At 39.5% G+C, this 16346-nt stretch overlaps 1 protein-coding gene across 9 annotated transcripts in view; it reads right to left on the bottom strand.

Annotated features, from left to right (window-relative positions):
* plekha7b (pleckstrin homology domain containing, family A member 7b) overlaps positions 1-16346 on the bottom strand; it is a 116177-nt gene that overhangs the window by 36487 nt on the left and 63344 nt on the right. For all 9 annotated transcript variants that reach the window (XR_010795745.1, XR_010795744.1, XR_010795748.1 and 6 more), the window contains 4 exons: positions 15712-15795; positions 4992-5103; positions 2217-2321; positions 1303-1375 (listed from right to left, as the gene is read on the bottom strand). Coding sequence is in view for 3 of the 9 variants with exons in the window: in XM_066647596.1 (XP_066503693.1) it covers positions 1303-1375; positions 2217-2321; positions 4992-5103; positions 15712-15795 (374 nt within the window). In the remaining 6 variants the exon portion in view is untranslated. The remainder of the gene's footprint in view (positions 1-1302; positions 1376-2216; positions 2322-4991; positions 5104-15711; positions 15796-16346) is intronic.

Genomic DNA, 16346 nt, shown 5'->3' with positions numbered 1-16346 from the left:
TCAAACAAGACATGAAGAAAACATCTAAAATAAATAAAACTAGATACAAACAACATAAAAAACTGTGGTGGGTCCTATCACACCAGAGAGTGGTAATGTGACGTTCCAGGTAACTGTGTTAAATTGTGGAAAAAGGGGTATAATATATCCCCTTTAAGTAAAAGCCATTTAACTAATGTAAAAAAAACGTATTTAGAAGTATCAGCAAATGTATTTACATATATTACTACCCCTAATAATATTAAATGGAAGCACTTGTACTTCTGGTAATTTTGGCAGGGATAGCACAGTACTGAAGTTTTTTCATTTAGCAAAGATTATAAACTCATATACTGTCAGTGTCATAGTACACTGTTCTGTACACTGTTCTGATGCTAGAACGCTACCTTCTTCCATCTATTAACCAAATTGTTGCTAACCCAGATTAACCACGTTATACAAAGTATATTCTGTTTGTTCTGTATTTATTTCTGATGTCTGTGATATGAGCATGTCCTAAACGACTTGGTACACTAAAGCATACACATATATTTTTAATTGTATGATATCTGTTGGCTGCACTGTATACAATCAACCAGCGCAGCTCAAGCGCCATGACTACACAACAATTAACAGCCTTGTCTAAATCAGGTACAATACATTCATGCTTTATCAATATAGGATATCACATAACATAATCTAATGTTAAATTATGTTTGTATGTTGGAGTCCTAGTATTGTTAACTAGTAAATATATTTACTTTTGTATTGTTCTATTAGGAATGTAAATTCCATTATGGCCCAAAATGATTGAATGAATGTGTGTCATCTGACTGATATCTAGCCTACTGATTTCAAGCCTACAGTAACTGGTGATACATTCACAGACTTCATGTTTAAATTGAGATGTTCCAGCATGTATTGTCTATGTGGCCATAGTAAAGACAGATCATTGGGTAGTATCTGCGCTTTCTGAGTGCTTCTGTGATTTGAATCACTGTATTAAAGATGCACAAGGCTTTCATTATTGTTGGATGCACAGGGAAATTCAAAAATGTAAATGCATACTATAGATGTGCAAAGTGTTACTGTTCGCCCCTTTAAGGTTTGAACCTTTAATAAGGTAACTATTGGCCCTGGTGCTGATTCATTATATCAGATCAACACATCACTATCATAATCAACAGAAAGACATTTACATATTGAGAATGAGGTAGAAATCCTATTCCCCAAGCAAGGGCCCGGAGCAGCTTTGGTTTGCTTCACCTAATTGTAATCAATCATTCTGCATAGCCATAGTGTGCAGAGTGCATGGTGACTCACCTTTATAATAAAAGAGGCAGTAATCCGACAACACAAACCACTTGCGCTTCCATAGCCTCATCCTTGAGCTGTCCTGTGGGCGAAAGTACAGCATCCGTTCAGCCCTCTTTTGACTGAGCTGCGTTTTAATTACGTTCCATTAGCTGGGGAATTGCAGCTTACAGAAAAAAAGCAAGAGCAGACACACACACACAAAAAAAAGCAAGCTCCATGTATATCATTAGTGTCCTCTGTAATTGAATTGAGGGAGAAATGTTCTCTCCACAGTCTGGATCATTCAAGTTCATTTCCCGCGTTTGGCCCATGTGGGGGCTTTGCTGGGCATTGGAACTCTGACTGAGATTTGCCTCTTCATTAGAGGTTGGTTTGTACCGCTACAGTGGATGTTTATACAGTCATTAGTGTGGTCATGGACATATATTTTACAGGGCCTACACACTGAGACACATGCACAAACACACCTCTGAGAGGTTTGTGACAATGTTAGTGATAATTACTGTATCCAACACCTTAAAAGAATTCATTTATTCATTCTCCATCAATAAACACAGATGAGAAAATATTAAACCTGTTTATGTGTGTCCACATTTCCAGAGTAGCCTACACTGCATTATTTCTTATAGCTCAAGCCTTAAAATTAATAGATGAATCAATAGCTTAGAGTTTTAAGGGGTTGAAGCAATCCACTCAGATTATAGTGCTAGAGTTCACATACTAAAAGCACCAGGTCAGACTAAATGATCATTAAATATGATTACCCTCATATTGGTTTCACAATTTTATGTTTATTTTAATAAATGTATCATTCACAACACATTCAGAGATATTGGACATGTCTCCTTGAAAGATGGATGTTTAAATAACTGGTGTATAATTAAATTAGTGACATGTGATTGTGCTTTAGTGTAAAATACCTGTTTGTAGAGCCATCCTCTCACTACAACTGGGACGTTGGGATTTCTCTTGATGGCATGGTCTCTTTTGCCGAAGCTATGTACCTTCCCAGTGGTTTTCAAGTTCTAAAACAAGGAGAAAAATCATATTTTTCATGATTCACCACTCAGCACCATCCACAAACGTAAGCATTCAGAGCCTTGTATTAGCTTTGTCTCGAAAATTTGTCTAGAAAAGCCGTGTTGGAAATACAGAGCACTATCAATGAGACTGCTGAAATCTGTCAAAGCTGTCATCACTCTGATATTATTTTAAAATTAACTGCCTTCTTTTTTGCACTGCTTAAGAAGATAAGCTTTCTAAAGCCAGCACAGACAGGCATGACGCAATCAGAATAAATGCCACTACAATATGACTCGGAGGAAACCCACGCGGACACGGAGAGAACACACCAAACTCCTCACAGACAGCCACCCGGAGCTGGACTCGAACCCACAACCTCCAGGTCCCTGGAGCTGTGTGACTGCAACACTACCTGCTGCGCCACTGTGCTGCCCTAATATAGTTATAAATGAATATAATTAAAATAAGCCACCAAGTGAAAACAAAACCAAAACAAACTTGGACACTAATACCTACATTGTACTAACACATACATTATCAACATTTACATTTATGGCATTTTGGCAGATGCTCTTATTCAGAGCGACTCACAAGGTTACTGGTATTACAGGCAGGCCAACACTGTGTTAGGAGTCCTGCCCAAGGGCTCTTATTAGTGTAGCACAGACTGGTTGCCCAGACCTCTAATTTAACCCAGGTCTCTCGCATGGGACCCAATGGTGTTACCACTGTACCACACCAACAGTAGGACTATAGAACCCTAGGACTACTAATATCAGAACTAATGAAATCATTTTAGACATGTATATGCATTTGAAAAATCATGCCCATCTATATTCCATCACTATGCAGACAGAGAACTACAAGTCACTAGAAGACACTGAGTACTCAACTGAAAATGGTGGCCATGCCAGGGTTAAAGCCGAAACATAAACACCATGATGTGTCAACACCTAATTCACTCTGGGAGGAATATGGAGGGAAGCCATCACTATTCCTGTTGTCCCTGCCAAGGCTGGATGTGGTGGAGTAGACAGAGGGAAGACTGAACTGTTAGTGGCACTGGCTGGGGACCAGGCTTGTAGTCCGGGTCACATCATAAATACCCCTCCAGATGGACTGAGTATCAGGTGAACACCACACACAGAGGGCCAGAATGAGGGCCAAGGCATGTCACACTGAGGTCACAGTCTGGCTGTATACACTTCTCCAAAACATTCTTCTTTTAAAAGCATAGTTTGGCATCAAATCTACTTTACACAGTTTTTCCCTTTACCCCAAATGTAGGTGACTAGCCTACACCTTGCTTCATTGTTTTTAGTCTTGAGCTATGAGCTACAATTAACACATTAACATTCATAAAGAACATGGTGCATCCAGTTATAAATAAGGTGCCCAGTATATTTTATATTGTGATAGAAAAGGCAGTGATCACACAAAAAGCTCTGGTACAGCATGCCAAAATTTATAAAAAGTTCCCTCTTTAAGTACATGTAAACATTCAGATATTGTTAATGGTTTGACAACGATCTCATGCATTAGTCCAATAACTAGCTAGAGTCTAATGCTCCAATATTTTATAATAGGCCTCAATTACACCTTACATGAAAAACACTTTTTAAAAAAAAAAAACATTTTAAACACACATGCGTTCATAGTTTTTGACAAAGCAGGATTTGCTTAATTAACAAAAATAAACAAAAAATGGGGACAAAATTCAGACTTCAGGGTAACTTCTACAGGTGTTCATATATTTCATATTTCATTACACAGAGTCAGGAAACCACATAAGCCAGACTATTCTTATAGTGCCAAATTATTCCTTTAATCATGCGAAAAAGTAACAATAGCTATACGCAGTCAAGCACAATGCAGGTGCTGCTTTAATTTGATGTAAGTGGTGGAGACATTCAGTAGGAAAGGTAAACCCCTGCAGCGTGGCTCATGCAGCGTTAGCACTCCTCCTCTCACACACTGGACAGCAGAGGAGATTTAATCCAGCTTCCTCATGGTGGAAAAATCACTAAACTATTACAGACTCTGCTCGGTCCATTCGTCAACATCAGAGGCAGAGAGCAAAAATAGCTGAAACCGATTTACGTTTCCCTATTAGCTTTAAAACTCTATCAGTTTTCAATATGATTTAATGCTAGACGCTGCTTCACATATTCATATTAAAGTCCAATAAGGCTGCTGATGGCACTGTTATTTAACGAGATCAGGTTTGGTAAGAAGGCACTGTAAAGAGCTCTAAAGTTCTTGAAAATAGTTTCCCCCAAATGTATTACGATTCAGTTCCCCTTAAATTGACATTAGGTAAGATTTGGGTTTTTGCTTCTGGGGGAGCCACCTAGTGTAATTCATTTTTACAACACTGTAGTGAAATCAATGGGAGGGGGAATGTTTCCTACCCTCTTCCAAAAGTTACATAGTGCCATTTCTGCAGTTCTGAGAAAGGAGTAGCAACAATAGAAGCTGTAGTTTCCTTATTACAGGTCATTGAAGCATCACTATGATTTTGGTGTAATTTTAAGGTAAAAAATTTCATAGTGCTCCTTTAAGCAAATTTAACAGCATGCATATAACCTTCACTGGGTATGGGGTGTTCACTTGATATTCAACCCATCTGTAAAACAGGTTTGAAATCTGCGTACATATGCTAATTCTCTAACCTTCAGCCCGGAAGTGGTGTCCACTGTGGTTGAGGTGATGGCTGTGGACGACTCGCTGACCATGCTGGGAGGCCCTGGCTCCGGCGGCGGCTTGGACATGCGGGAATTGGTTCTGCATGAAAAAAAAAAAAGACGCACATAGAGAGCAGGCAGAATGTTCAAACTGGTATAATTACTGTTGTGACAGGACAGAATGTAGAGGGGCTTTGTGTGGGACTGCAAGTGAGTTGGCACTGTGCCTCAAGCCACAGATTCTTTTACAGTAAAAAGCATGAAGGAAGCACAAATCTGAAACTAGCACATTCAGACTGAATCCCAGGGGTAAGAACATTCACAAAGCAGGACAGAGTAAAGTGGACACACAAGATTTCCACTTCACAAGCATCCATTTCTGTTGTAGTGTAAGTGATACTCCCTTGAGTACTGGCTATGGCTGTTTTGACTAGGAGATGGTGTCATTGTCATTTTTATTTCAGTCTTCTCAGGCTCAGGGGTGCAAGAATATAACAAAGAGACTGTGTATAAGAAATCGCCACACTGCAGTGTTCTAGGGAACGCTCCAGACCCTCAAAGATGAATCGGTAAGTTATACAATTACACATTCAGCATCACAAGGAATATACACTAATTAAAACATTTCATAGGACTGCACAGCCAAACCAAGAAACTTTAAAGGAACACTAGGTAAGATCTGAGTTTTCTGCTCCTGGGGCTCCCCTTTAGTGTCATTTATTTTTACAGTACTGTAACTGTACTGAACTCAATGATGGAGGTGGAGACAGCTGGGGTTGTTTCCTACCCTCCTCCATAAGTTACATAGTGCAGTTTCTGCAGTGCTGAGCCAAATTCTTACTACTACAGGTTTGAAGCTGTAGTTTTCTGGTAAAAATGTTACCTAATGTAATGAATTAAAAGAGCCTGTTGTGGTATATACAATTTTACAGTTTCAAAACATACTGGTCACACTCCAGTTCATCCAACTCGTATATGAAAAGTTAAGCTGAAGAAACCGCTCATTCTGAATTCACTGTGCTTGGGAGGTCAAGCAAAACCATCTATTTACATGCATTTGCCTATTCAGTCAAGAGCAGTATAATCTCCATTATAAGGAGAGCTTCAGAGTCCGAACAAAGGTTATTTATGTATACAAGCCTTAAAGGCATATTAACAAATAAGCTGTTTAATTTAAAGGGATAAAATTATGATGACCATTTTTGCCAAAAAAGTGTCAAACCCCACAAATTTCATAAGATGAACCTCAAAGAAATAGATAAAATGCAAGAATATGTGCTCTTTTAGAGTGAAGGCTGCCATTGGCTGCCATTTGCTGCAAGGCACACTATCAAACTGTTAGGATATCCCAAACGTATGCACCAACTCTGACTGAAAGCCTATAAGTGTGAGCCTTTCCAAAGAGGGGCATTCACACGCTCTTCGCTCTCTCCATTTCTAGCCTCTTGCATTGCTCACATTCTCACTCCATCTAGCTGGTATTAAGTGGGGGTTATAATGGGATTACAGTTGAAGTATAAGCATGTATTATTTAGGTGGCAGCAGGCTCCCTGGGGTCGATGTCCATATTTAGCTTGTTTGGCCATGAACTCCCTCAGGACAGGGCTAGAGAATGCTAGGCGCTCGGGGAATGCAAAAAACTCTGAGGTCACCACATACCTCCACAGTCCAAGGTCACCAGACTTAGCACAGCTATACTGGACACCATGACACAACACCTTTCCATGGCACTCGAGGAAATCTACACACTTGTCTGCTTGATGCATACTTAACAAAGCATAAAGATTCAAGTACGGCTCATTTGTGTTTTCTTTAATAATAAATGATTACCTGAATGTCAGACTAAGCACCTACAGCCACTGGAACAGAGCTACAAATGAGCTCAGTGGCAGGTTAAACACTAGAGCCAGATCAATATATCATTGTGCCATAATAAACAACCATCTAACGAGTACAGAACCTTTCATTTTTGAGAATTTTAATGGTTTACAATCGTATACCAGGCTGTATAGTGACGGCTGTGCTGGCAGTCAATAGTTTCTTACCTTAATATGCTGCTACAAATGAGTATTTAGTAATAGTGGGCGGGAGAAGGCAAAAATACTGCTTTTTACATTCTATATAGAGGTTTAAATGCAATTAACCTTACTGCTCAATGCTGTCAAAATGGTTAATATGTTTAACATTTATTTTTTTAATACAGTGCTACAAAAATAAAATAAAAACTTAATTTTAAAAGTAATTCTGTACTACATGATGGAGAACAATAAGGACACAATGTGTAGCATTTAGGGCCAATGCTATCTCAAAGAGCTATAGGAGGAGGGCCTCTCTGGAGGGCCAGAATTGTCCATAATCACAAACCATTAAAAAACCTTTTAGACACAAGCATCCGCTACTAGCTTTGCCAGGAAAGATATGAACTCACAGTCAATGCCACAAGAGAGGTAATATTCTACAAAATGTGTCAAACAGTAAGTCTGCCCATTACTTAATCTGTTTTAAGAGAAAGCAAACACTCTGGACTGGTACTAAGGGATTTGTGTTCTTGGAGATATATGACAGCGTGTAAACTTACCTCTGAAAGTAAACATTAAAAATGCATTTGTTACTATACCAGCCATGTTTATAGACAGCTTGCACTACACAAACCATTAGTTAATCCTTCATAAGACCTCACAGGCCCATAGTACACATCACCAGCACAGAAATGCACTTAGGGACTTTGCAGTTGAAACTTAAGCTTTTTAATGACAAGTCTGAGAAGCTCCACTGGAGCCTTGTCTGAAAGTTACGCCTTCACCGGGTTCTCATCTTTCAGTCGGCTAAAAAAAAAAGAGCTTGATTTATGAGCAGGTTCTTTGCAGTGTCAACTAGGAGAGCATCTGTGATCACATGACTGATAAATCCACAACTTTTGGCTTTCAGTAAAAAAACATGTCATTTGATTTGTTATTGTTGAAGCTGGCTAAAAACAAAGATACACGCTACTCCTTGGTTTACAGAACAAATGGAGAAGTTCGGGAACATAATGCGTGTCCTCTCTGTCTCTTAGAATGTCCCAGTGGTGTCAGCTGTGAGTGTGTGTGTGTGTGTGTGTTTGTTTGTGTGGGTGGGTGTGTGTAGAAAGTTAGTCTCAAATCAGAACCGTGTCCTCTGACGACCACTGCCACTAAGGCACTAATCCCTTTAAACTCACAAACAACAGTAAAAGTTCCACCTTCTTCCAGTGTCCTATAATGACACAGTGACAGGAGTTGAATAAATTATAGTCAGAACAATGGTCAGGACACCAGGGGGACCACCTCAGAGCAGATATGATTTGAGTAGTGGATCATTCTCAGCGCTGCAGTGACACTGACAGGGTGGTGATGTGTTAGTGTTTGTTGTGCTGGTACAAGTGGATCAGACACAGCAGTGCTGAAAGCCTTCAGTGTCACTGCTGTATTGAGAGCACCAACCAAAAACAGCCAGCATCCGCCTATGTCCACTAATGAAGGACTAGAAACACAAAATGTGCAGCAACAGATGAGCTACTGTCTGATATTATATCTACAAGGTGGACCAACAAGGTAGGTGTGTCTAATAGAGTGGACAGTGAATGGATACAGTGTTTAAAAACTCCAGGAGCACTGCTGTGTCTGATCCACTCGCACCAGCACAACACACACTAACACATCACTACTACATCAGAGTCACTGCAGCACTGAGTATGAGACACCAACCATATTATACTTGCTCTGTTGAGGTCCTGTGGGGGTCCTAACCATTGAAGAGCAGGGTAGAGAAAGTATGCAGAGAAACAGGTGGAACACAGTCTGTAATTTTAGAACTACAAAGTGCTCCTGTATGGTGGAGCTGATAAAATGGACAGTGAGTGTAGATACAAAGTAGGATTTCCTAATCCAGTGATCATTGAGTGTATAAATGAAATACTTGCTGTTGATGATAGTTTCTACAGTAATCTACAATCAGTTCAAACATGTTTTTTTAAGATGAATGTAGTTGTTTAGGGCTAAGTAAGTAAATGTGTTATTACTTATAACAATAAAAACAGCACATTATCATACTGCCCACCGCGGTCCATGCCATAAATATGACTGACTGCCTTATGCTGATTCGATATGGCCCCCATTAGCACTCAGTAGGCACTTAGCTACAAGACAATGCAGATGCTAAACAATGCCAGCACCACAAAAATGTTGCAGATTCCAGGCAAGGGAGTACAAAGTCATCAAATTTAAAAAAGAACATGGAAAATACACTGTGGACTAGCAGCTAGAACTCACCTCATAAAGCATATTTCAGAACTCCGCGATGAGCTGATGCTTTCATTTTCGAAGTAATTCATGATTACAGTACGAGACCGTGACCCAGCCTAACTACAGATACACAGATACACGCACACATCTCATTGTTCTGCCTCCACATTACCTAGGTCATAATATATGTTTTTTTCCTGTGGAACATTAGGGCTTCCTGTAGTGTGTCGGTCCATGGAGAGGTGTCAGGAGGCATTCCATGGTCAAAGCTGAACATCAAAACAGCAGGAAACAACACAAGCAGGCCAACAGTTGAGCTACTTTCTTTTGTGCTTTCTCTTTATCTTCCTGTTCACAAGCTGGCCCCTGTCCAACATATTTTACAGCACGTTTTTCTGGCTCCGTGGGACTGGATTCCTTTTGATTTACGCTTCCATATTGTTTGGATGGGGACGTTGCTCTAAAGCGAAGACAGGCAGAGTAGAGCAAAACCATACTGTCACTTGGGTAAAAGCAGAAGTACTTTTCTCAGCACAAATCCATCAAAATATTATTTAAGTGCAATAATGTAACTAGTCAGGGTCTGCAAGGCTATCTGCAAAGAAGATCTAGGCCAGTGATTATCTGTGCCTGTACCTGAGAGAGATCATGCCTCCCTTAGGCATTAAACTGCAAGCTGTCGAATTATCAGCCACATCTTAAAGCACATCCATGAGTTATAGCTGGATACAGTGCTCCATTCTTTCTACCTTGGCATGCCTTAAGCTGCTTGATGATGCAGCACAGCTTATAGGTTGAAAAGGCCAAGAGGAAAAAAAAAACATTCCAGGTAGCTAAGTCATCTAAACCTGTCCAAGTACAAAAGACATTATCTGATACATTCAGGCTGACAATGACCTCTGCTTTCCTTTCAGGTTTCAGCCCTAAATACTACAGCATGATAACAGCTGATCAGATATCAGATCAGAATGAAAGGTCTAATTCTGTATCCAATCTAACGTGAACAGCATAAAGTGAAGCAGAGTAAACAGGTCACAAGGTAAAGGAATACAGCCACATGTAACTATATTGAAAAAGGCACACTACACAGCATCCAAGGCACAGTGACAAAAATGATTTGTTAAAATCTAAGGCATGAAGAGACATTGGAAAATGGTTTTGTAAGAAATAAATAATGCTATTTGTTGGTCCATAAAATACAAAAACCTTTAGACAGACCTTGTTGGGTAAAAGAAAAGAAAAATAGGCATTGCAGCAGTGTTTCAGACAAATTATTTACAACTCTGTCACTGAAAGAATCTGTGCTGCAGGTATTCTAAGCATAGATTGTAGGTCTGACGGGTTTTCTATTTTTGCTTAAGGCAAAGGCTGATAAAGGGCTTCTCTGTGTAATCAGCTCTCAGTGTTATCAGTTCTGCCTGTGGGGTTAGTAATTCAGATGGCTAAAATAAATGCAGAGAGGATGCTAGAGAGAATACAGGTCTATGTGCCGGACGGTGTGGAGGACAGTGCACTGTGCCACAGCATTAAGAGGAAAACACTCATGACAGATGACCACTTCTCTTAACCCCTGGCTCTCAGTGCAGGACCTCTGATCAATATTAAGGCTCCGCATCCCAGAGATAATGGCCCCAAGTGTGAGAAGCAGAACTATCGATACAAACGTTTGTATGCTGAGAGCAATGTTATCTGCTTTCCAGTTCAATTTGGGAAGAGAGGCTTGGGGCTACACTCAGATCACCTTCACTCACACACACACACAACAGATGGGTGTGTGTTGGTGTATGAGCCTTTAGAGTGTAGTAATCCTTCCCAAAGCTAGATCTAGATTCCAGAGAAGTCAAAACCCACGCCCTGGTTGCCACAGTGACCGATAGCAGCAGCCTGGCTGATATCATTATGGCTCGTCTCGTGGCATGTTATGGGCAGCTCTATTAATGAATGAGCATATGTCACAGCTGTTAGGCGAGGCTCATTTTCCACTGCTAAAGAGAAAGTCAGGGCAATGAACAGTTAAAAAAAGAGGTAGAGAATAGTAGAGGGTGGTACGGTGATAAAAATAGAATTCTATTGCATCTACATATCTAGATTATCAGTGATACTTTTAAGTCTGTGGAATCTACGACCAAGGAATTCCATCCATGGGCATTTAACTGTTAAACAGAATGTTATATGTGTTCCTGTGACAGGTTTAATTGCACCCAGCTAGTAATAAGACTTCGAGTACATACTAGGGTTTAACCGATTTACACTAGATGCCTTCAAAAATTGTTTATATGTTTAAAACCAATGAGATTCTGGTATTATATATGTCCTCTCCCTCTAGAAAACATTAAACCGTTGTTACTTTTCTTTATTTACTTTACTCTGGTTTGTAAAACAAAATCTTAAGACTGTGAGCTGTGAGTGTGTCTGTAGTTCTCACACATATACATCTGATCCTGAGAGATTAAACAGTGTGGTTGTGATTGTAAACTTTTTTTTTTTTCCAATTTGTGTTCCAAGCTTGCGTTGTGCTGCTGTTGAGTTATTTATGCAAATTTACACTTGGCTTTTAAAGACAGAAGAAAACAGATGCATAATCAGCTCATGCTAATTGCTCAAACTAAAAAGGGTTGGGTTTAGTTGATCTGAATATATAATCAGTAGCCTGTGTAAGATCTACACCCACCTTCTGTGCAATCTTCCCACATTTTGAGAGGGTCTCTCTCCAATGTATATGAATGAAAATAATAGGCTTCTACACCAGAATATCTAGGCCTACATTGTGCCTGCAAAAACATACAACACCTGGACCAGTTTTCTACTGTAAAACCACCTCTAATGTAAAGGAAAAGTGACCAACATGATTTTTCAGCAAATCCAGACACATAACCCAACAGGAAATCAGTCATTTTCCAACTGGACTCAGCCCACATTTTTAGGTGTTTTTAAATCTGATTCTAATCAGACCTTTACAGATGTGACTTCACTTGGTTCAGACTTCATTTGGTTTTCATGTTTCCAGCCCTCAGCCTTCGTTCACTACTATGAATACCAATGTGGCTCAGTGATCAAATGCAAATATAGTATTATAATACATCAGATTTGGTCCCTTCTAATTTGCAATGTGGTCAGTTATTGTTAAAATTAGATCTAAGAATAAATTCTGACATATCCTTCAGTGTGGTCAAAGCCTAAGAGTGCTAGGAATTCTTGAATCATGTTACATTATATCAATTTATTTTAGGAGTTACAGGAATTCTTATCTTCTTAAAACCAGTATCACTCACACAATGGTCAAATTGTTAAGGGCTTAGATCACACTAGGCGAGATAGTTCCTCACTTTCATATTTGCCTGATAGTGTCGCCTCTCTATGAGCTAGAGCTAAGCCTTGGGACACACCTTCTACACACTATCCTCCTAATGAGAGGCATCAGTCAGGTCCTGGCAGCAGCATTCTGACTCCTAGCTAGTCCCTGGATTTAAAAAAATGTGCTTGACAAAAATATGAGATATTTTTAAGAGTGCCCAACATTTTTAATCCGTGACCTTCCGTTGTTACACAACTATTTCATTCCGTCTAGACAGCTGTGGGCACTTGTAAGGACACGGTATGAGGGAGATATGAGTACACAGAAGGAAAGTGAGCGGCTGAACTTTGCTACATTTTTCACTCAGATTTACTTTTAGAGCCAGAGCAGGGGAAGGATATTAAACAAAAACAACTAAACCTCAAGCTTTACCCTCTTGGCTTCAGAGAGTAGTCTAATACAACATAGCCATTTCATCAGGGAATGTCTAAGCTATAAAATACACACCTCCACACTGTTTATGTAAAAAAAAGGAGGAGAGGAAAGTGAAGAAGAGAAGAGAAGAGAAGAGAAGAGAAGAGAAGAGAAGAAGAGATTTTATTCCATGACAATTTGGACTACCTCTGGACCATTTGTCCTTAAATGTACACACAATGTTAATGAACATGCTATTTTTTAATTACATTCAAAATTTTAATATTTTCTCACAGCAACAGTATCTATTATATATCGATGTATATTTGGTAAAACCATAAGTTTGTATGTAAATTCTCAAGGTTTTGCCAGATGCACTAAATCTGCCTTGACATCACTTCAGTTTTACTTTCACATGTTTGCAACCCTGTTTCCTAATCATGGTCCATAAACTGCCCGGACGATTTGTGATTTGGTGGTCAGATATTCAGGTGGATTTTTACATGCCAGAAATTGAAGTCTGTCAAAGTCATGCCAGACTGTCATGCCGATTTACTGACGTGACAATCAGATTTTTTCAAAATTCACTGCACAGCTAGGTTGACGACAGGAAGATCTGTAAGTGACTGCTTCACACACGGTGCGATCACACACATTACATCATGCATTCAGGCCAAGTACTTTCATTCAGCATGAGTTTATCATTTGGGAGCACTGGCGGTTCAAAATGGACGATACCAAAGTGCAGTTTGAGTTGTGTATGTCCAGCTTTAGGACAGGCTGAGTCCAGGCCCAGGAATTTGGAATCACTGCCCTCAAATAAGGAATGCCCAGTGCACTATTCCAGGAACAGACAGTAACAGTTATAGCCTTTATTATCATTATCTCTGGACATTCAGAGCGATTTATAGCTTCTAGCAAGCTCATAGCCTTGGGCATATGTGGGTGATAACTGGATCATTATCATAAATCCATTTACGTTGATAATGACACTGCATAATATAGGCAATAACTTTTAAAGGAAAATACAAAATGCTGTAAATCTTGGAAAAGGCTCATTTCAAATGCATTTATGTGAAATGAAGAGAGCCATGAAAAAGCGCACACCAATTTGCCACAAAGGCATTTGATACTGTCATTTCAAATTAAAAAGATCCAATTGTCTGACGTTTGGGCCCATGCTTCCCCATTCCTGTTTAATACTTAGAACCTATATCACATACTAATGACAGATGTGTATATAGACTGGTTTGATGTCACAAAACATAACATATTTACATCTGCCCACATATTCAGCCACATTGTCACTGTTCCCCGCCCACCCCCCCCCATTATAAAGATGTTTCAACCTCTATTGTGGATTAAAGCAGTCATAATAATGGGCAGACAGTCAGAACAGAGGTTATGAACATAATGGCATTAACAAAAACAGTATGCAAAATTATAAATGAAAAAAGAGAAGTTGGAAAGTTCATTCATTCATTCATCTTCTAGAACTGTTTCAAACTGTCCAATATCGAGGTAGGAAAAGAGCCTAGCCAGAATAGTTGGGTATAAGGCAGGGACACGTACAGGACAGGGCGGCGTTCCATCACAGGGCATCACAATCTCAACCAGTCAATCACACACGCACACATGTGGACACTACTGCATAACCAGAGCACCTGGTGGACCAATCTAATCACAAAGAGTGGCCCAAGGTGGGACTGAACACATAACCCCAGGACCCTGGAGCTGTGTGGTAGTGACATTACATGTACCACCACTGCGCTGCCTCAAAGTTTATGTATAAATAATGTAAATAATGCAAAAATATTTATGACACTAAGGACAAAATTCAATGACAAAAAAATCCATAATGAAATAAAATTATGATCTACTACATTATTATACAAGATTATACTGTTAAAATATAATAATCTACCAGTGAACCGGGCACAACAACGTTTTCTACCTCATTGTTTCAGGAATGTGTGCAATAAAGATGCCTTTAAATATATCTTATTTATTGAGAACTGCCCAAAATATCCATCTAGCAATGGTCCTATGGTCACTGATGAAGGACTAAAGCATGACACAATTTGTCCATGAAGTTGAGCTATTGCGTCTATGTGTGATCTAATAAAGTGGCTAGTTAGTTTATGTTAAACCCCCATCAGCACTTTTGCATTTGATACAATTAGGCCAGTCTGCCCTGGCACACTGACAAGTCTATTAATCAAAGCTGTGCTGAGAATGGTCCACCATTCAAACGATAGCTAGTCAGTGGTGGTCCTATGGTGGTGTCTTTCCATTGACTGATGGTGTAGTAGTGGGTGGTTGACAGTTGGGCTAAAGTCAGTAATTGCAAGCCTAAAAAGTGCATCTTATAAGATAGGAATACCTGAGAAAATCTAAACTTGCACAGCTCAGTGGAAATGCAGTAAACGTAATGATGTTTTACTGACTTTTAAATTAAATTATACAGATCTACCGAGAACACTTTGCAAACACAGCCTATTTGAATTTAACATATTTGGGGAAACTAGAAAATGTGGCCTATGCAATAGTTTTGACCAAGTTTTACCACCATTTGTTCACTAGAATTATTAGAAAAAAGTCATATTACGCCCTCTGTAAAAGATGTATACTTATTTATGCCATTTGACAAGGGGAATACAATATTTTGCATTTTAGATACCACTTAGCACTTAGCACATATGAAAATAAATACATAAAATCAAAGTGAAGCACTCACTGTTCCTGCAAGACGAAGTCTATGTTTTCAGGGGATATCTGCCCTGTCACAGGGTGCCTGAATGCTGTGCTCTTCTGGTTGTGGCTGGAAAAGAGAGAAGGGACAAAAAGGAGTGAGCAACAACAACAACAACAAAAAAAAACTATGCCAGAGAAAACTAAATGATTAATCCATCATCAATCACAGCTTGTTTAATATTAGCCCCTGGCCCATGCTGTGGCTCAGAAGTGTCATTCTGCACGAACACACCAAGTTTCAAGAGTCTGAATGACTTTCCCCAGCAGAGTGCAGAATGTGTAACAGAGCTGATGCCCAGGCCAAGCCCCTGACACTATTTCACACAAACTGTGGGCCTCAGCACAATGCCGCCAACCACCGCTGGAACTTTATTGATTTCAATTACACAGGGTCATTCATTGCTTTAACTAGGCCATTAAAAGCATCTTGCTGTCAATGGCAAGAATAAGACAGAGGCAAGGACACTATGTTGGTGACAGTAGCAGAAAATAATGCAAAAAATACACTTGCTATGGTATTCGCATTCATTCTTTTCCACACTGTGTGAGACTAAATGAGCATTAGCTGGAGTTGATGACCAGACTGACACGCCTTACAGTAAGCTTATTAATCCTAAA

This window comes from Hoplias malabaricus, chromosome 16 (genome assembly GCF_029633855.1).
Source record: "Hoplias malabaricus isolate fHopMal1 chromosome 16, fHopMal1.hap1, whole genome shotgun sequence".
Classification (NCBI taxonomy): domain Eukaryota; kingdom Metazoa; phylum Chordata; class Actinopteri; order Characiformes; family Erythrinidae; genus Hoplias; species Hoplias malabaricus.
The sequence above is the reverse complement of the archived record's forward strand: the minus strand, read 5'-3'. Positions and strand labels throughout refer to the sequence as shown.